The sequence below is a fragment of the Perissodus microlepis genome, chromosome 18 (assembly GCF_051167445.1).
Source record: "Perissodus microlepis isolate ML-2025 ecotype Zambia chromosome 18, ASM5116744v1, whole genome shotgun sequence".
NCBI classification, from domain to species: Eukaryota; Metazoa; Chordata; class Actinopteri; order Cichliformes; family Cichlidae; genus Perissodus; species Perissodus microlepis.
The window spans coordinates 34,012,065-34,032,661 of record NC_140478.1 but is presented as its reverse complement, the minus strand read 5'-3'; the positions used below and the strand labels follow the sequence as shown (position 1 = coordinate 34,032,661).

General features: G+C 44.0%; 1 protein-coding gene across 5 annotated transcripts in view; it reads left to right on the top strand.

Annotated features, from left to right (window-relative positions):
* Positions 1 to 101: 101 nt before the first annotated feature.
* Positions 102 to 20,597, top strand: part of slc4a2a (solute carrier family 4 member 2a) — a 34,910-nt gene continuing 14,414 nt past the window's right edge. Inside the window, exons 1-4 of one of the 5 annotated variants that reach the window (XM_084912161.1) lie at positions 3,668 to 3,690; positions 3,785 to 3,878; positions 16,248 to 16,363; positions 16,644 to 16,794. In XM_084912161.1, coding sequence (XP_084768287.1) covers positions 16,310 to 16,363; positions 16,644 to 16,794 — 205 coding nt within the window. In that variant the 5' untranslated portion in view covers positions 3,668 to 3,690; positions 3,785 to 3,878; positions 16,248 to 16,309. Of the gene's footprint in view, positions 910 to 3,626; positions 3,886 to 14,343; positions 14,426 to 16,247; positions 16,364 to 16,643; positions 16,795 to 20,597 lie in introns of those variants that run through there. The other 4 variants (XM_084912164.1, XM_084912165.1, XM_084912162.1 and 1 more) reach the window with 4 other exon arrangements.

Sequence of the window (20,597 nt, the reverse complement as noted above, 5' to 3'; positions counted from 1 at the left end):
CGTCACGTGTTTTTCTTTGAACGTTACTGGTCCTCGCGGGGCTGAAGGCCTTTTGCACACTCAGAATGTGGTTTTAGTGTCAGGGCCACAGGTGGGTCATGGTTAGGGTTATGTCAACTGTCCCCACAAGGATATGAATACACACACGTGTGTGTGAGTGCGCATGTGTGTGTGTGTGTGACTGATTAGCACAGAAACATGAATGTCACCTGTGACCTTTGACAGTGTGAACATTATTCATAAGGATATTCCACAATCACGTCCTCGGTCAGCGCTCAGGGGACCAACAGCCCGTCTCCACGAGTCTGAAGACATGTTTGAGTCTCAGGGTGACAGCAGCACATTATGTCAATGAGATGTCCTCACTAAGACAGAAAAACAAGTATGTGTGTGTGTGCGTGCACAGGTTCCCACAGAGTGTGACGCAGGTGAACTTCCTGTTTCTGTTTACAGAACATGTCAGAATAAAAGCTCACTGATTACGGTAAACGAGAATCAGCTGCTGCTGCAAAAACAACAGATTAACACACACACACTCACACACTCACACACATTAGAATCTTAATGGCCTCTGTTTGTGTGTGTGTGTGTCTGACTGAGTAGCACAGAAGCATGAATGTCACCTATGACCTTTGACCTCCCACAGTGTGAGCTGTGTGTCTGAATTCAGGGGGTGGATGCTTCAAATGCCGCGTTTGTATGCAATGATGTCACAGCAGCGCGACAAACGCTGCCCGGTTTCAAAGAGTCCTTTAAATGTGGCGACAAATGCGTCCTTCTTTGGCCCGAATTCTAAGGATGGGTGCGATGTATCCTTCGTGTCCTACTATATCCCAGGATTCATTGCGGGTCACAGAGGAGATTTGTTTCTGATAACGATGGTGGTCGAAGAGGAAAACACTTCCAAATGTAAGTATATGAACATCTGGTTGTACAAAAGTTAAATTGTTATAGGGGTCGTGTTGTTAAGCTTTGGGCATCTGCAGAGACATGTTTCTTTTATTTAAATAACCGTAAACCAGCTTGTATCGCGGGTCCCGCGGTTTTTCATGTAATGCCGCTTACATACAGCTAATTTAGATTTTGTCGAATTGGTGACATGTTGTGGGGAACAAAGACCAAATGGCTTAATTTATTAAAACGAGGAGAAAACGATCACTTCTTCACTGCGGTGAAGAACTGGGCCGCTACGGCGTGGAGGTACAAGAATAAATCAGTTTACACATCATATTCATATGAGTGCGGTCCTATTAACCCTCATGCTGCACAGCAGCGGTCCCCAGCCTTTGTTGCGCCACAGACCGGTTCATGTCAGACACGGAGCCTTTAAGGTGTCGCGGATGAATACAACCACATAAAATGACCAAGACACAAACTGTGGTATTTTGTAAATATAATAACAAACGTGAATGTACTGTGTAATTGTGTAACTTTATTAGCAGCGTCCTCCTGAAAATGCGCCAACATTGACAGTAACATCCTCCACTCTGCCGCTTCATGCTCTCTGGTCGCTATGGTAACGTGTAAATATTTCTTTCAAAATAAGACACAACTACAACAAGGGAAAGACCCAGGGAAACCGAGCTCACGATAATAACCCTGAAAACCATAAATTTCAACTCTCGTGGCCCGGTACCAAACGACTCACGGACCGCTGCTGTACAGAACCTGTGATGTCCAGACGGCGTTCCTCTGGAGTTCTGCTGTGAAAACTTTTGGGTTTAGGGATTAACATGGTTGCCATGGTTTCCTCTCTTCTCTTATGTGTTGTGTGTGACCAGGACAATTCTGGAGAAGATGGGCCTGCAGGGGAAAGTCACCCCTTGCAGGCCAGAAGACATGAGATAACTTTAAAGAATACAAAGTACGTATGTGTGTTATCAAGAAGATAATTCTTAAGAACACAAGTTATGAAATGTGCAATTACTAAGAGTTGTTGTGTTTTTATTTGCCTGCTGTCATTTTTGATTTCCTCTGCCTTTAGCATTGCAAGTATCCAGGCTCAGGAGAGATTCTACCTCCCTACTTCACGTAGGGAGGTAGAATCCGTCGAAGCATCCTTCCCCTGAATTCGGACACAGCATATGTTTGACTTCCTGGCTGAAGGAACATTATGTATAAAGATGTTTCACATACACGTCCTCGGTGGATCCACCAGGCATCACATCTGCTTCCATGTTAGAAGGAGCTCCTCAGATGTAGCTGCTGGAGGTCTGCGTGCTCTGATGTTCTCCTTAGAACCAAACAGAAAACAGGTCTAATAAAAGCTCCTCACGTCACCAAACTGCTGGACAGGAGGTCAGAAAGCACCACAGGAAGTGGAGCATGGAGTCATGTGATTGGTTGGTTGAGGCTAACAGACTCACATTAGTTTATGTTAGCTAACTAGTGACAGGAACGACACCTCAGAGGAAAATAAGGACAGTGAAACTAAACATGAACGTGAGGGGATCGCTGTAGTGCTGCAGCGATGAGTTCCTGTTATAAACCAGGATAAAGGGTCCACTTTACTGTCTGCTGCAGGAAGTGGCTGTTTGGCTAAAAACCAGCTGTTAGCCGTGATGTTGGGCTTTGTAAAGCACTTTATGAACGAGGGCTGAGTCTGTGTGAGCCAGGGGACAGGTGTGAGTCAGGGGACAGGTGTGAGCCAGGGGTCAGGTGTGTGACAGGGGACAGGTGTGAGTCAGGGGACAGGTGTGCGTCAGGGGACAGGTGTGAGTCAGGGGACAGGTGTGAGCCAGGGGTCAGGTGTGTGACAGGGGACAGGTGTGAGTCAGGGGACAGGTGTGAGCCAGGGGACAGGTGTGTGACAGGGGACAGGTGTGAGTCAGGGGACAGGTGTGAGCCAGGGGACAGGTGTGTCAGGGGACAGGTGTGAGTCAGGGGACAGGTGTGTCAGGGGACAGGTGTGTCAGGGGACAGGTGTGAGTCAGGGGACAGGTGTGCGTCAGGGGACAGGTGTGAGCCAGGGGACAGGTGTGTCAGGGGACAGGTGTGAGCCAGGGGACAGGTGTGAGTCAGGGGACAGGTGTGAGCCAGGGGACAGGTGTGTCAGGGGACAGGTGTGAGTCAGGGGACAGGTGTGAGCCAGGGGACAGGTGGTTAGCGGACCCCAAAACAGATTTTTCCTCCTCTGGCCGAGTGGAACATAGCGCTGATACGATTAGCGCCTTTTTATGCAATAAAATAATCTTTGTGTTCACAGCTTAGAACACGCACATCACACCAAAGACAGGACCGTGTGTTACTGAAGCACGAGCATCAGCACTGAGAACTGATCCTGGAACAGAACACAGGACTACAAAGTGTATATAAGGAGACAGGGAAGGACATAAGGAGACAGGGAAGCAAATAAGGAGACATAGGGAAGGTCATAACGACACAGGAAAAGTTTTTCATGCGGCTGATGTCGTGAGAATGTGAAGGTCATTATATGAACACACACACACACACACCTATACGTTCCCATAGGCACCGTCACACCTGAACAAGTTAGGTACAGTCATCATTTACCTGTAAACACACACACACACACGGTGGGGTGAAACTGTGGGAATGAACATAATTGCTGTTGTCCTAACAGGTTAATTACACACACACACACACACACACACAGCTGTGGTTATAAAAGCAGCTGCAGATGGCGTGTTTCTGTTTCTGCTGGACGACGGTAACTCGACACCTGAACAGGTACGAGCACAAACACACACAGAGGTCAGAGGTCAGACACATTATCATAATAACTTAATTTAAAACCACATTTTCAAATTCATGTTTCAAACAGCTTTAGCTTCACCTGTGGTTCTCCTGTGGTTCACCTGTGGTTCTCCTGTGGTTCACCTGTGGTTCACCTGTGGTTCACGTTAACTTGGCTCACAGTAAGTGGTGCGTTTGGGTGGGATGTTTCATTTTTTAAGTACAGATCCTCTACGTTGGAGCTGGGTATCGTCACTGATTTCTAGAATAGATTTGATTCAGATTCACAAGGTCGATTTAATTAAATTCAATTTGAATCAGGAAAAATTGGCCTCAGACAGTCAGAAATATTAACATATGACTGAATGTGTAAAATGACTGAATGTGTAAAATGACTGAATGTGTAAAGTGTTTGGGGTCCTTAGGGACTAGTAAAGCGCTATACAAATACAGGCCATTTACCATATTATACGCAAAGGTTCATCAGAGGTGTGAGCATCACAGCTTTGTGTCAAAGTAACTGAGGATAAAATATGAAGCAGATGTTCCTGGTCTGGCTTTTTATAGCAGATAACCTTAAAATATTCTGCAGTAGAACAAAAACTGAAGAAAACCATGAATCAACATGTGAACATGAACTGGTGCTGCTGAAGGGAAGCAGAGCAAAGTTACAGAGGTTTGATTACAGGCACAGCTCAGAGCTTGTAATTTGGGATCCTTTTAAAAATGTTACATTTCTTCGTTGTTAAACAGCAGAAATGAGACTTTCTTGTTGGAAGGCAGTTAAATTAAAAAAAACAAAAACAAACAGTGGCTGAAAGTAGACTGGTGCGTAATGATCAAGCGAATAATGCAGAAAACAGAGATTTTTAGATGGGAAAATGCTCCTGAAGTACACAGAGAGAGAGAGCTGTGCAGGAAGTGGGATTTTATCGTGCTGGAAGCGAAACAGCAAAAGTCAGAATGAATTCATGACGATGGTCATGTGAAGTGAAATGTGAAGTGTAGTTTGTTGTTTTGCTGTTGGTTCAGTCAGATGTGGTTGGAGAGAGGTGAAACCTGCAGCTTCAGAATAACCCCCCCCCCAGAAATCTGCTCTCTCTTTCTAGTCCCTGTCAGGACTCTTGTTGCAGCATTTTGGATTAGCTGAAGGCTTTTCAGGGAGTTTTTAGGACTTCCTGATAATAATGAATCACAGTCGTCCAGCCTGGAAGTAATAAATGCATGAACTAGTTTGTCAGCGTCACTCTGAGACAGGATATTTCTAACTTTAGAGATGTTGCACAAATGGAAGAAAGCAGTCTTACATATTTGTTTAATATGTGCATTGAAGGACATGTCCTGGTCAAAAATGACTCCAAGGTTCCTCACAGAGTTACTGGAGGCCGAGGTAATGCCATCCAGAGTATGAATCTGGTTAGATACCATATTTCTAAGATTTTCAGGGCCGAGTACAATAAGCTCAGTTTGATCTGAATTAAGAAGCAGAAAGTTAGCGGCCATCCAGGTCTTTATGTCTTTAAGACATTCCTGCAGTTTAACTCATTGGTGTGTGTTATCTGGCTTCATGGACAGATAGAGCTGGGTGTCATCTGCATAGCAGTGAAAATGTATGCTATGTCTTCTAATGATGCTGCCTAAGGGAAGCATGTATAATGTAAACAGAATTGGTCCTAGCACTGAACCCTGTGGAACTCCATCATTAACCTCAGTGTGTGAAGAGGACTCTCCATTTACATGCACAAATTGGAGTCTATTAGATAGATATGATACAAACCACTGCAGCACAGTACCTGTAACACCTACAGCATGTTCTAATCGCTCTAATAGGATATTATGGTCGACAGTATTGAACGCTGCACTGAGGTCTAACAGGACAAGCACAGAGATGAGTCCACTGTCAGAGGCCATAAGAAGATCATTTGTAACCTTCACTAAAGCTGTTTCTGTGCTGTGATGAGCTCTGAAACCTGACTGAAACTCTTCAAATAAACCATTCCTCTGCAGATGATCTGTTAGCTGTTTGACAACTACTCTTTCAAGGATGTTTGATATAAAGGAAGGTTGGAGATTGGCCTATAATTAGCTAAGACTGCTGGGTCTAGAGATGCTTTTTGAGTAAAGGTGTAACTACAGCCAACTTGAAGGCCTGTGGTACATAGCTGATTATTAGAGATAGGTTGATCATATTTAAGATCAAAGAATTAATTAATGGCAGGACTTCTTTGAGCAGTTTTGTAGGAATGGGGTCTAAAAGACACGTTGATGGTTTGGAGGAAGTAATTATTGAAGTTAACTCAGAAAGATCAATTGGAGAAAAAGAGTCTAACTTAACATCAATGGTACTAAGAGTAGCTGTAGATAATATTACATCTGTGGGATGATTATTGGTAATTTTTTCTCTAATGATAAAAATGTTATTTGTGAAGAAGTTCATGAAGTCATTACTAGTTAACGTTAAAGGGATGGTTGGCTCAACAGAGCTCTGACTGTTTGTCAGCCTGGCTACAGTGCTGAAGAGAAACCTGGGGTTGTTCTTATTTTCTTCAATCAGTGATGAATAGTAAGATGTTCTGGCTTTGCGGAGGGCTTTCTTATAAAGCAGCAAACTATTTCTCCAGGCTACATGATGATCCTCTAAATTTGTGACACGCCATTTCCTCTCCAGATTACGAGTCATCTGCTTTAGGCTGTTTGAGAATTATACCACGGAGTCAGGTACTTCTGATTAGAGACCTTAGTTTTCACTGGAGCTACAGTATCCAGAGTCGTACGTAGTGAGGAGGTGAAATTATTAACAAGATAATCGACCTCTGTTGGAGTAGTGTTCAGATAGCTGCTCTGCTCTGTGTTGGTACAGGGCATTGAAGATGATAACAGTGGGTGGATTATATTCTTAAACTTAGTTACAGCGCTTTCAGAAAGACATCTACTGTGATAAAGTCTACTCTCCACTGCTGTGTAATCAATTATTGTAAATGTAAATGTTATCAGGAAATGATCAGACAGGAGAGGGTTTTCAGGAAACACTGTTACATGTTCAGTTTCTATGCCATATGTTAAAACAAGATCTAGAGTGTGATTAAAGTGGTGGGTGGGTTCGTTTACATTTTGAGAGAAGCCAATTGAGTCTAATAACAGATTAAATGCCATGTTGAGGCTGTCATTTTTAGCATCTACATGGATGTTAAAATCACCCACAATAATTATTTTATCTGAGCTCAGAACTAAATCAGATAAAAAGTCTGAGAAATCAGACAGAAACTCTGTGTAAGGCCCAGGTGGACGATAGATGATAACAAGTAAGACTGGTTTCTGAGTTTTACAGCTGGGGTGGACGAGGCTAAGCATCAGGCTTTCAAATGAATTAAAAGTCTGTCTGGGTCTTTGGTTGATTAATAGTCTGGTGTGAAAAATTGCTGCCACACCTCCCCCTCAGCCTGTGCTTCGAGGTTTCTGGTAGTTAGAATGACTCGGGGGTGTTGATTCATTTAAACTAACATAATCATCCTGCTGTAACCAGGTTTCTGTAAGGCAGAGTAAATCGATTTGTCGATCAATTATTAAGTCATGTACTAACAGAGACTTGGAGGAGAGAGACCTGATATTTAATAATCCACATTTCACTGTTTTACTCTTTGGTTCAGATGTGGATACTGTACTGTTCTTTCTTTGTGATTTTTATGTTTAAGTTGTTTGTTGCTGGTTTTTAGTTTGTTTTTTGTCTGTTTGGGAGCTGACACAGTCTCTATGGAGATGGGTTTTTGGGGGGGGTAGCAGGAGGAGAGAAGCTGCAGAGAGGCATGTAAGACTGCAACTCTGCTTCCTGGTCCCAACTCTGGATAGTCATATTTTGGGGGGTTTAATAAATTTGTCCATATTTCTAGAAATGAGAGCTGCTCCATCCAAAGTGGGATGGATGCCGTCTCTCCTAACAAGACCAGGTTTCCTCCAGAAGGTTTGCCAATTATCTATGAAGCCCACATCGTTTCTGGGACACCACTCAGACAGCCAGCAATTTAAGGAGAACATGCGCCTAAACATGTCACTCCTGGTCTGATTGGGGAGGGACAAGAGAAAACTGCAGAGTCCCACATTGTTTTGGCAAAGTTACACACCGATTCAGTATTGATTTTAGTGACCTCCGATTGGTGTAACTGGGTGTCATTACTGCCGATGTGAATTATGATTTTACTGAATTTACGTTTACTCTTAGCCAGCAGTTTTAAATTTCCTTCAATGTCGCCTGCTCTGGCCCCTGGAAGACAATTGACTATGGTTGCCGGTGTCTCTAGCTTAGGGTTGCCAACTCCCTGAAAAATAAATAAGGGACACCTCGTGGCCAGGGCCGGGCAACCCAGTTCACCCTTCCCAGTGTGGTGAATTTTGTAGCTCTTTTTTTTGTGTGTGAAATTATTTTTTAACCATTTGTCTTGAATTTGATCTAAGCAGATTCATATTCTTTGTGATATGACCATATGGGAAACAAATGATCATTTAGCCATTTATTTTTAGCTCAAAATGACAACATTAACACAGTAAAACAGGTCTCTTTCTTAAACAGAAGCCTGTCATGCTTAACTTTTGAGAATATAAGTAAATCTTTCTTTAAAAGAACTCTGTCCTGCTTAACTTAAAATTATATAAATTAATAGAAAACAATAGAACGAAAAACATTCTTGTAACAGTGCACATATAGTGCATTTAGTACAATTGGCTTCAGTTGAGGTATTATTTCAGCTTTTCTAATCCTAATCAGCTGCTCCTGTTTGTAAACCCACTTGTTCCCATGATTACGCATCTTAACTCATCATCATTATTCATCTATGTATTACTTTTATGTATTAGTGATCTATTTGTTGTAATCATCTATCCTTGCAGTTGTTTATTACACAAAATAAATGATATTATCACACTTCTGGCCACATAGTGCTGATATTCACCGCACATGTCCACATTAACCTTAACCAGAGGGTTTAAAAAAACAAACCAGTGTTTACATACCATATCTGCTTCTGCCGTGGCCTGGTGGACAAAAAAATGGTTAAGGGTTCCCCGAGCTTTCACGCCCCTCATGTTCTTCATGTGCCCACCACTAGAAGCATGCCTATGGAAAAAGTGCGCCGGCACACAGTGCAGTGCGCTTTAAAGGTGTTATCGTGCATTTTCCGAGCCAGGTGTTTCCCTTTTCCCATTCCTCCCTGTACTTTTGCAGCCTTTTTTTTCTTTCTCTGCCTTCATCGTGCATCGTGTAGTATACGTGGGGTAACGAGAAGCGCTTAACACCTCACGACCAACTCCCGATCATCAATCGCTCGTGAGGGTGTCACCGCAGCCGCTCACACTGCTCACGGGCAAACACGTAAACGTCGGTGAAAAAGACGGAGCAGCACGGCTGTGCAGCGTGTGATCTGGACACAAGCGATGGAGGCACAACTTGTAGAACTTTGGAAAGCTCATCCGAGCCTTTTCGATGTGGCATCACAAAATTATCACGACCACAACAACTGTGAAAATAGTTGGATTTACACTGCTGCTTAATCACAGCTGCCTGATCAATGTTTTTCATTAGCAATTTAGCAAAGTTGATGGTGGTGTGTGTGTCTGTGTGAGTGAAAGACAGAGAGGGTGAGCGAGCGACAGATTTTCTGTTATAACCTTCATTTTATGGACGCACAGTGTGAGCACTCAGGTCGCATCAGAGCATCGGGCGGTATAGTGTGAGACCTGCATCGTGACCTACCAACTTCTAACCCCTGCGAGTCAATCGTGCAGTTTGAGCAGGAGCTGAATAACGTGACTGAAAAAATCGCACAGTGTCTGCCCAGCTTTAGGTGTGCTGTCGTCCGAGACTTGCACCGCAGTGTCAGCGTTTGTTTCCCTGTTGGTCATGCTTGTTGTTGTGGTCATCTGTTGTCTTCCGGTATTTTCTCCATAAGCGACCTTTCCTCGACCAATGAGATGAGCGGTAATCTGAATTCTCATACTCGAATTGTCATAAGTGTGCTGTCAGCTCATTGGTCACAAAGCAGGAGAGGGGCTGGGAATTATGTTTTCAAACAAAGCGTTAATTCCATTAACATTTATAGACTACTTTTGATTCTCACTGTATTACGGGACAAAGTGCGTCCCTTATTAGCTCAATACGGGACGTGTACTTTTGTTTCTAAATACGGGACGATTCCGTTTTTTAAGGGACGGTTGGCAACCCTACTCTAGCTTCACATGTCCCTGGCGGGTGTGTCGCTGAGTGGGGAAAACGGTTAGACACATGAACAGGTTGGTGGTGTACCTGGGGCTTCTGTTTAGGACTATGCTTCCTCCTCACCGTCACCCAGCCGCCCTCTTTCCCCAGCTGCTTGGGGTCTGCCGGGGAACAGCTAGCGGGGCCTACGCTATCTTCGGCTGCAGCAGCTACAGGGGCCTGGCTAGCTACGGGTGAATGAAGGGTGCGATGCCAAGTCTCCAATTCAGTAATCCTGGCCTCCAGTGCTGCAAATATACTACATTTGTTACAAGTATCACTACTGCTAAAGGAGGCCGAGGAGTAACTAAACATCTGACACAATGAGCAGGAAAGTGCGGGAGGGACAGGTGAAGTAGCCATGGTGCTAACGAGTCGGCTACGAGCTAAGCTAAGCTAGCGAAACAGTACAGACACAGTGAGTGAATACTTTGGCTATAAGTTAGGTAGTGAGTACACAGAAAGTGTGCTTCGGATGAAGCACGTGAAGATTATACTATGAAAAAAGAATGTATTTAAAAGTTTTTAATTAAATTGCTAAGCAGATAAGCTACTCAGAAACACCACTGTGTTTGAGCAGGAACAGGAAGTGATACTCTACCACAAAGTGAGCGAACATCAAGTCACACACGCTACTGTAAACCCATCACAGTGCAGCAAACTCACCTGTTCATCCTGCAGAGGATTCTCATGCAGCCTTTAAATAACACAGTCAGTCTGCCTCAGTTTGATTAGCAGCAGGTTTATGAACAAACACAATATGAGACACAATATCTCCTCACCTTTGAATCTAACCTTCCTGTTTGTCATATCTCGGCCACATCTCTGTTGAAAATGACATGTTAACGTGACAAAAGTTTGTACTTCAATAAATAAAGAGTAAATCTAAAAGTCACTTTGTCAGAAGCTGACTGCAGTGACATGAATGTTGTTTTTATATGATCCACGAGAGACCCGTTGGACAACTGCTTCACAGGGTCAAATAACCAACCAATAACAGTAAGCCTGTCACTGATTATGATCTGACTGCATGACGACGTCAGCGTGTTTGCGTTAAAGCAGCCGCTGCTGAGTCTGTGATGAGGAATCAGATTACACAAATAAATACAGCCAATCAGGACTGAACAGGTCCAGCTCAGTCCAGAGGCACCAGGTGATAGATGGAGCCCACAACATACACTTTAGTGAAGGAAGTATTAAAATGGGCTGCACATTTTTACTGAAGAATGTACAGACTCACTTAAAGGGATCATAGAAATAAAAACAGATCATTAAAAAAGTAGATGTTAAAAATCATGTTCTTAGAGTCACTGGTTTAGCTTTGCGTAAACATGTAGTGACAACTTTGGCCATAGGGGGCAGCACTGTGCAGCCATCCATCCAATAAGCATCGCTTTCTTCTCCGAACATGTTTTTGCTGAAATATGACTTCAGACTCATCGCATGTTTGTATGCTAGCGTTAATAACCTGCAGGGGGAGCTCCTGAATAATAAAGCCTGAATAATGTCTGACTGCACCACCTGCTGGTTAAATGTGGTATTACATTCACTTCAGGCTATATCTCACAAAGGTCATATGTTTCGTTCATATTCATATTGAACTGAATCGTTAATGTAACTACAGCTTTCTCCAGCAGAGGGCAGTGTTTCAGGACACAGTGTAGTGCCTATAAGTAAGCAAAACAAACAAGAGAACACAGTATTTAGTCAGATACCAGAGTACAGCTGCACTGCAGACCCAAGACCCATTCCAGAAGTCCCTCATGTCTCCTATTCCTGACGCTCTTCCTTGACCTCGATGAAAACGTCACTGAGGTCAAGGAAAGGTGAGAAGGAGAACTGCTGAGGACTCAGGAAAAGGGAAGAGGCGTGCACTTAGAACTGGAACAACCTTACTGGTGTCTCTTTAACAGGAAGTCTGCCGTGTTGAAACTACAATGTGCAGAAGACGAACTACAAAAGGCTGGTCTAGCTTCATCACAGTGTGTGTTCTTGTTTTATGGAGGTCATAGAAACGATAACAGTCTGTAAAGCATATCTTTCATTCCAAAGGCTGGTGTTTTAAAGGAGGAGGAACATTTACTGCAATACTACTAAAATGATGATATTACTAAAACTTTGGCTGTGTCCTAAAACTGTTCATCAGTGTCACGCTGAGCGTTCAGAGGCGAGCCCACTTATTGGTCCTCAGTAACTGTTTCCATGAAACAGCAGAAATGAAGTGAACTCAGCTTCTGTTTCTCAGCAGTGCGCACACGGCGAGCGACGTCTCTCTGCTCAGTCTGGAGCTAATAAAACGCTCAATGCCTGAATGAAACTAAGAAGCCACCGGGCATTTACCGGCGTGCCACAGTAACCATGGTAACTGGGACGGTGATCTGAAGGTAAATAAGGTTTGTGTTGTTCTGCACGTGGTACAGTTTGTAATGCTGCAGCTCCACCTGAGTCCTAATCCTCAGACCTTTGCTCGGTGGTTTCCAGAGGTGGGCAGTAATGAGGTACAAATACTTTGTTATTGTACTTAGTATTGTACTTAAGTAGACTTTTCAGGTATCTGTACTTTACTTCTGACTACTTTTTACTTTTACATTTTCAAAAGAGGCAGGAAAGCAACAGCCTGACCTTGAGTCCGTGCTGCGTTTTCTCCAGTGTATCCTAGGCTAGCAGAAGCATTGAGCCTCGTTTCCTTAATGTTTAGACCAGCTGGAAGATCAGTTTTAAGTAAGTCACTCAGCAGCTTCGTCCAATCAAACCACAAGTTTATTTTCATTAAAGTGAGTCATGTACGGCGATGAAACGGCGTCTTCTCCCCGTGACCGTGGCGGTCTCAGTGTGGTTGTCAGAGAGACCGTAGCATCCTGTAGCTCCACCCAGCCCCACCCCCGTTACAGCCTCCATCAGACACATCTGTGTGACTTCTTGATGACTTTACTTTTCTTGAAAAACACTTTCATCATCATCATCAAGGTTGTGTATTGGGCCCTTATTGTTTCTATTCCAACTGCTCCCACTTCAGTACATTGTGAGTACCTTTAAGGGCGTGTGCTATCACCACTGTGCAGATTATCTGACCTTCTATATCTCTTTTAGGCTAAGACTAGTATTTTTAAGTCTTTTAAAAGCTGCAGATGCCGAAACAGCTTCTTAGACTCCATTAAACCTTGGGTGACCTTCTCCAGCCTAATGCAGATAAAGCACAGGTCCTTGTCTGTGCCCAGCGTAGTGAAAGCCCATTACTCACTTACTTTGGTAACTCGTGACTCCCACTGTGGATGTTAGATATGTGGTCACTCTTGTTTTATCATTTAAGGCAGATTGTACCATTGTGTCGTGCTGTGAACTGGAAATCGTTGTTCGTGCATTTATTTCATCACGTTTGGATTATTGTAAGTCAGTGTTCACTGGTGCAAGCAGAAACTCGCCGGAGCATCTGCAGGTTGTTCACGACGCTGCTGTGAGAACAGATCGTACTCTCACGGACGGCGTCGCTGATGCAGCTGGTTCTGACTGTTAGAGCTCTGTATCGACAAACAGCAGCTTACATCACTGACCTTTTGCAGCCATACGTCCCCAGCAGGTCCCCGAGGTCCCCGAGGTCCTACGAGGCTGAACGGGCTTTCACCTCAATGACTCTGGAGCTCCGAGTCTGAGATTTGTGGACTCGTCAGTCTCTTTAAAAAACGACTGAAAACTCATCTTTTACATTTATTGTTTTGCTGTGATGCACTTTGTGGTCCTCGTCTTAAAAAGTGCTGTATAAATAAAAGTTGACTTTCTGACTTCATCATCTTCATCTTTATCAGGCTCACCTTCAGGGTGTTTGCTATGAAAGTGAGACAGAAGCTTGGCTCCAGCCCACTCCCGGCTCTGTGACATCACAGGGGTTGTGTCCATCTTTTATATACAGTCTAGAGCAGTGACGCACCATCAGGCCGGACTCTGAATGGCAGCCCTGTCCTCAGGTCTCTGCAGATCAGGTCCTAGTGTTGCTTTTGTGTTCGTCAGACAGCAGAAATCAGTCAGAGAGTTTCAGGCTGTCGTGTGCAGGTGATCACACTGACCAATAGAAATGCTCCGTCACCTGCTTCGTGTGCTGGTTGGACAGAATCAGGTGGGAGTTACCTGTCTGTGTGATGTCATCAGAGACAGCATCGGACAATCTGCAGCTGTGTGTGTGTGTGTGTGTGTGCAGACGGAGGCGGGACAAGCACTGAGTGACAGTGCGGTTGCCATGGTGACCTTCAGCTGATCAGGTTTCTGTGGAGAGTTTGGAGCTCCTCATTTGCAGCGTGTCCGTCTCCTCTCTGCTCCCTCTCTCTGCCTCCTCTCCTCCTTTCAACCTTCTTTCTTCTCCCCCCCACCACCACCTCCCCACCCCTCCATACCCTCCCCCCATTTGCCCCCCTCCCCCCCACCCATTCTCTTCCTGTTGGTTTCAGACTTTGCATTATAATTTCTCTCTTTCAGAGCTGCAAGGACGCTGAGGTAGGCTCCAACTCTCTTCCTGTTCACACACTCTCACACTCACACACACACACACACACACACACACACACACACACACACACACACTCGGTGGCAGTGACACTGAGCCCAGATCAGTTTAAACCGTGCTTTTGCTCCTGCTCTGAGTTTGAGAAAATGCACCGAGACTTAAATCACAATAATGATGTCATTATTCAAACCTGCTTTTATTCCAGCTTCTAAAATGAAAATTGAACTTTTACCGAGCTGACTGTGGGAAACAGCAGGTTCCTGTGTGAGCTGTGGCACATTTCTCCTTCCTGCACAGAGATCCTGAAACGTTTTCGAGTTAAGAAACCCGACTGTCTGTACCTGCAGCAGCACACCTGTCGGCCCTGCTGAAAATCACACAGAGGTGCAAAACTACAGTCAAATCTATTTTAAAAAGCTTCCTGTTCTCCTCACTGCACCAGTGTGCCTGTGAGCACGCTGGACAGATGCAGTACATTTATAATCATGTAAGACGAGAATCACTCTGCAGGTTACAGGAAGCATTAAAGATGTTTTTTCTTTGTAAATTTCTGATTAAAAATGTTCAAAAATGTCTGACAGTGAATTAAAGCATCAAAAGGATCTGAAGACTGGGTTTACCTGTTTCACTGAAGAGAGCTCACCTGAAGTTTTACAGGCGTTTGTGTAATTCTGCATTGTGCCACACGGCGGAGAAGTGAGTCAGTGTGAGGCTTATTTAACCATGAGGAAAGCTAACGCCTCTGAGGGGGTGGAGCTAAAACAAGAGGTCACATACATGAGAATAGGCTGTCAAACAGTCTTTCATTCCAAAGGCTTTTAAAGCAGGAGGAACATCGACCATGGGTCAGGGCGAGGAACCAGCTGGAACGGACAGTCGTAGGACTTTTACTGAAGCTCGCCTGCTCCCTCACTCTGACCCTCGCAGTCGCATCATTAAAGACCTCTGACCTTTTACATGTCGTGAGAGTTTTATTTTGAAAATCTGAACTGTCTGCTCACAGACAGAGGTCCAAGACGCGTTAATTACAAGAGTTTTATTAGTAGTCATGTGATTATATCAGGACTACTATGTATTTATAATTAATACACATAAATAATAGATTCTTGAATTATCTTAGTTATCTTCTGACCTGATTTTTTTAAATGCAAACATATTTGATTTAAAGGAATCAAATATTTTTAAAAACTTCATCTCCAAAGTTGTAAGCCTAAGCTCAAACTCAGCTCTGGCCTGATGATCCATCTGGATGTTTCCCTGTGCTGGTTTGGAGAACTCAGCTGCAGAGATGTCTGCCGTCTCTTGAATAGAAACCTCAGCTCTCATGCGTCTGTGCAGAAACCACAAACCTCGTTTCGATTTCGTGCAGGCCTGATGAGCCCCTACAGGAAGCTCTAAGCTCCGGCGTCCCTCCTAAAGCGAGCTGGGACATTAGCAAGCTGCCTGAACATGGACGTCATGGTTCCCCCATGAAGCTGCTCACATTAAGCTTCATGGTTTCTGCAGAGTCAGTCCTGAGTGTTAGTTTAAGTTTATATTTGGTTCCACGAAATTAAAAATTGAATTTTAACCCTTTAAAATTGTGTAAGTTGACCAAAAACCAAGGCTGAAGTTTCACGGTGTGTTCGACGTACACTCTGTACATCAGAGTGTTTCAGCTCAGAGCGGCAGGATTAACGGGCCAAAACATTTCAGGTTTCAACACATTCTGAGATTCAGGATCAGCAGATTCGTAAACAGATTCAGTTCTTACATTTACTGAACAGCGTCAAATAACCTGACCTTTGACCTCCAGTGCACCTCCCTCCCCAGGTTCTGCTGCCCAACCTGCTTCTGAATATCCAGCTCTGTGACCTGTGACCCCTGTGGGAGCCATGAGCCATCATCAGAGCTCAGCGAGTCCTGGTGACACCCTCAGTCAGTCTGCAGTGAGTTTCCACAGAAACCGATGAGCGATCAATAATATCGATCTGATAATGATCACTTATGGGGGAGTTTGCTGTCTGGGCTTTTTGTTCAGTTGTGTCAGTCAGTGTGAGCTACCTCTGTTCTGATTGGCTGGAAACCTTCACCTTTACTTTTTATTTTGTGGTTGTTGTGTGTTTGCGTTAAAAACAAAGTTAAAGACAGGAAATGTTGATATTAAACAGCTATGTTCATGAAAGACTCACAACATTTAATTCACCAGTTAGTGTTTTTTATCTTCAGTCTCCTCCTCCTCCACACTGTCATGCTGATGAAGAAGAAGAGGAAGATCTAAACAAGGCCTTTGATGTTCAGGACTTTCAGCAGATCCTTTGTCCTGCAGCTCGCAGCCCGCCAGAGAAACACAGAGTCTATGATGAACAGGACATCGAAGGTAAGACATCCAGATGTCTCCGGGTTCAAAAGACCTCGGAAAGACCCGTTTGGATTTTCTCCATGCGCCTTTGAAAGGATTTAAAACCAGGATTTGGACCACTCGTATAGGTTCTAAGAGGGTTTAATAAAGTTTGGTTAACCAAGAGTTTCTTAAAACTTTGAAGTATCAGTAACGTTTCTTTGAGGTATCCACTATCCTCATCTTTTATGGGGTGATGTAAAGGCCTGTTGTCTGTCAATAGGTTTGAGAATTGGGAGGGCCCAGGTGTTTCATGTTCCCTGTGTCTATAATATCAACTTCTTTAGTTTTCTTTAAGTATAAAAACCACCGTAGCACGGTGCTGGAGAGGTTGAACCTGTTAGTTTTCATCCTGGTTGTGGACCAGCGGTCTCAGGATCTCATGTCTGCTTTGGATTCTTCAGCTTTGAGCAATGACCTCCAATTTGCAGTGGGGAGTGTGAACAAGCTGCAACCAGAATCCGTCCTCCAACTTTGAGGCCGTAGTCTGTAGTCGGAAAAGGGTCAGTGAGGAACAAGTTACTGCCCCAGGTTGAGGAGTTCTGGTGTTTTGGGATCTTGTTCATGAGTGAAGGGAGATTGAGAAACAGAGTGATGTAGCATCATCATCATCACTTATGTGATCGCTGTACTGTTCTGTTATGGCGATGAGAGCGCTAAGAATGAAGCTGACAATTTACCAGTTGATCTCAGTGCCTACCCTCAACTGTGGCTGCGAGCTGTGGGTAATGATGGAACGAATGAGGTCCCCGGTACAGGTGGTGGCAATGAGTTACTTTCTCAGGTAGCTGGGCTCTCCATTAGAGATAGGGTGAGGTGCATGGTCGTTTGGGGTGGTGGGTCGGAGTTAGGATACCGCTGCTACTCCTCTTCATCTAAAGGGACCATTTGATGTGGTTAGGGTATCTGACCAGGAACACCTCTTTCTCTCTTTCTCTTTTCTCTTTTCATCCTTGTGCCTTCAAGAACCAGGTCATTATCAACCCGGGTTCAAGGTTCTTTATTTGTCACATGCATAGTTATACAAGTATAACACACAGTGAAATGTAGCCTGACACGCTCCTCGACATGTGCAAAAATGGGGGGGGGGGGGGGGTAGAGGAAGAACATTATCATATGTATCATAGTATATACATTGGGTGAATGTGCAGTAGTATCAGCAAGCAGGTGAATTCTGTATAAATAGACATCTGACTATTTTACAGAATAGACAATATAAACTTATTTAAAATTAAAGGAATTTCGAATGTATATTGTGCCTGGTTTAGAGTGTCTGGAAGAGAGTCCTGTCTCAGTCAATTATAGATGATGTGAGAGGGCGGGTGTGTGTGTTTAGAGCCCAGATGGCTTGGGGATAGAAGCTCCTCTTGAGTCTCTCTGTCCTTGCCCGGATGATGCGGAACCTTCTACCAGATTGCAGAAGTTGGAACAGTTTGTTGCCAGGATGGGACGGGTCCTTCAGTATCTGCGCTGCTCTAGTCCGGCATCTCCTGGTGTAGGTGTCCTGAAGCGGGGGGAGAGCAATCCTGCAGCAGCGTTCTGCTGTACGGATCACTCTCTGGAGAGCTTTTTGGTCCTTCACACAGCTGTTCCCAAACCACGATGTCCTGTTCTGTGTGAGGATGCTCTCCACAGCGCCTGTATAGAAAATCCTGAGGATCTTTGGAGAGACCCTGAACTTCCTCAGTTGTCGTAGGTGGTACAGGCGCTGCCTAGCCTTTTTGGTCTGGACCTGAATGTGGGCAGCCCATGTCAGGTCTGAGGAGATGTGGACACCAAGATACTTGAAGGACTGCACCCTCTCCACTGGAGCTCCATTGATGATAATGGGCTTGTAGTCTCTGTGCCTCCTAGGTGAGGGGGAGGAGGCCCCAGCAGCAGACCCAGGTGAAAGGTTGAATCTCTTGGCAGGCCTGCAAATAACTCAGTGTCAACTAACTACAGTGTTAGACGCAGGTTTCAGGTTCACTGACCCCTTAAGGTCCAAGCCCCAAGCTATGATGACCTCTAACTCTGTGCTTTAACCTCCTAAGACCCGAACTCTTTCATGGCATGCATTTTTAAATTCTCTTTGCCATTTGGGCTGTTTGGGACCTGATTAATGTAAAAACAAAGAATTACCAGATTTTTTTTTTTTTTACCTGATTTTTGTTTCTGAGAGAAATGAGATCCACATATGAGGATATTTGCTTTAAATTTCGATAGAACAGAGGCAGTATAATGTCCTCGTAAGTGGAAATCAGGCCCTTGTAGAGCAAAATTTTGTATTTTGGTCTAGACAACCCAAAATGTGATGTCCACATATGTGGACGCCAGGTCCTAGGAGGTTAAAGATTTCAGAGAACATCTTTCACAGTGCAACAGTGACATACTTCCACCGTGTTACTTGGTATCATCGATGAGGATGTAGACCTCAGATGGTTAAAGAGCTCCATCTGTTCTCAATTTAGAGCCACATACATCCAATTTGTTCCAAACTGGACAGAACCAGAGCCAGGAACAGTTCAACTACACATTTAATCCGTGTAAGAGTTAAAAGCTTTGGGTAGCTCATTGCCCAGACTGTGCATAATAATAATACAAAGGTTTCCGTGTTAAAAACAGACATCTGTAGTCAGTAGTAAAATCAGGTCAGTGTGACATCGCCAACAAAGAATCTCTTTAAGGGAATTCATTTGAATTCATTGTTGGAAAGCCCAAAGCTGGGCTTGTGCAGCATGACGTTAATGTTGGCTGACGTTAGGACGCTAGGAGACCATCAGAGATGAAGCCGACTGATGTGACTAGGGATGGGTATTGATAAGATTTTCACGATTCGGATTCCATTTTCGATTCTGTTTAACGATTCGATTCTTTATCGATTCTTTTAAAAAGGAGAACACTAAGGTCGATTAGCTCAGAACTTTGTTTTATATCTTCTCTTTGAACAAGATAGAAATTTAGGAGTAACATGGCCTTACAAACCCAGCAGTGAGATCTTAAGAGATCCAGCCTACGACTCGTCAATGGGTGTCACAGGGTCCCCGGGGAAAACATTGTAAATGTAAAATAATAAAATAAATATTCTTCTGTAGCAATAACAAAGTATAACATAAATTATTCTGTAGCAATTACACAAGAATATCCAGTAATGTCCCTGCCTACAATTAAACACATTCACTTACTGAAAATCATCTGCTGTGGCAAATGGGTGCAAGCCTTTGACCACAAACTGACATAATATGCACTGTTAGTTGATTATTTACCTGCCGCATTAACGGGATAGGACGTGCAAACGTTACCGCTGCTGCTGGGTTGAGATTCACGGGTCCGGAGCGAATTAAAAACACGACATTCATTTAAGGTCATCGCGTGTTTTGTGAGCAAATGCTTTTGCATATTCGTAGTGTTTCCTCCCTTAAATGAAATATCTACTTTGCAAGTATTGCAAGTTGTCCTGTTGTCATCCGTTCTCGTAAAGTGTAACCAAACTTTTGAGCGTTTGAGCCGCTTAGGTGCCGTGTTTCCTGCCAGGTAAATGACGCTCCGCAACGTGGTGACGTCATTCAGGGCGACTGGAATCGATAAGGGAATCGTTTGCAAAAATGGCAAACAATTGACTATGTGCACGTTAGCATATGCTACTTCCGGTGCGGAAACTCCTGTGGGGAGCTTTGTTTCCGGTGTCCTATTCGCGCCCTGTTTACGGTCCAAAACAAGTTAAGCAAATGAATGAATCAAGCGGCGATTTACATTTCTATAGATGTCTCGGGCATTTACCCAATATATCTGTAAATGATGTT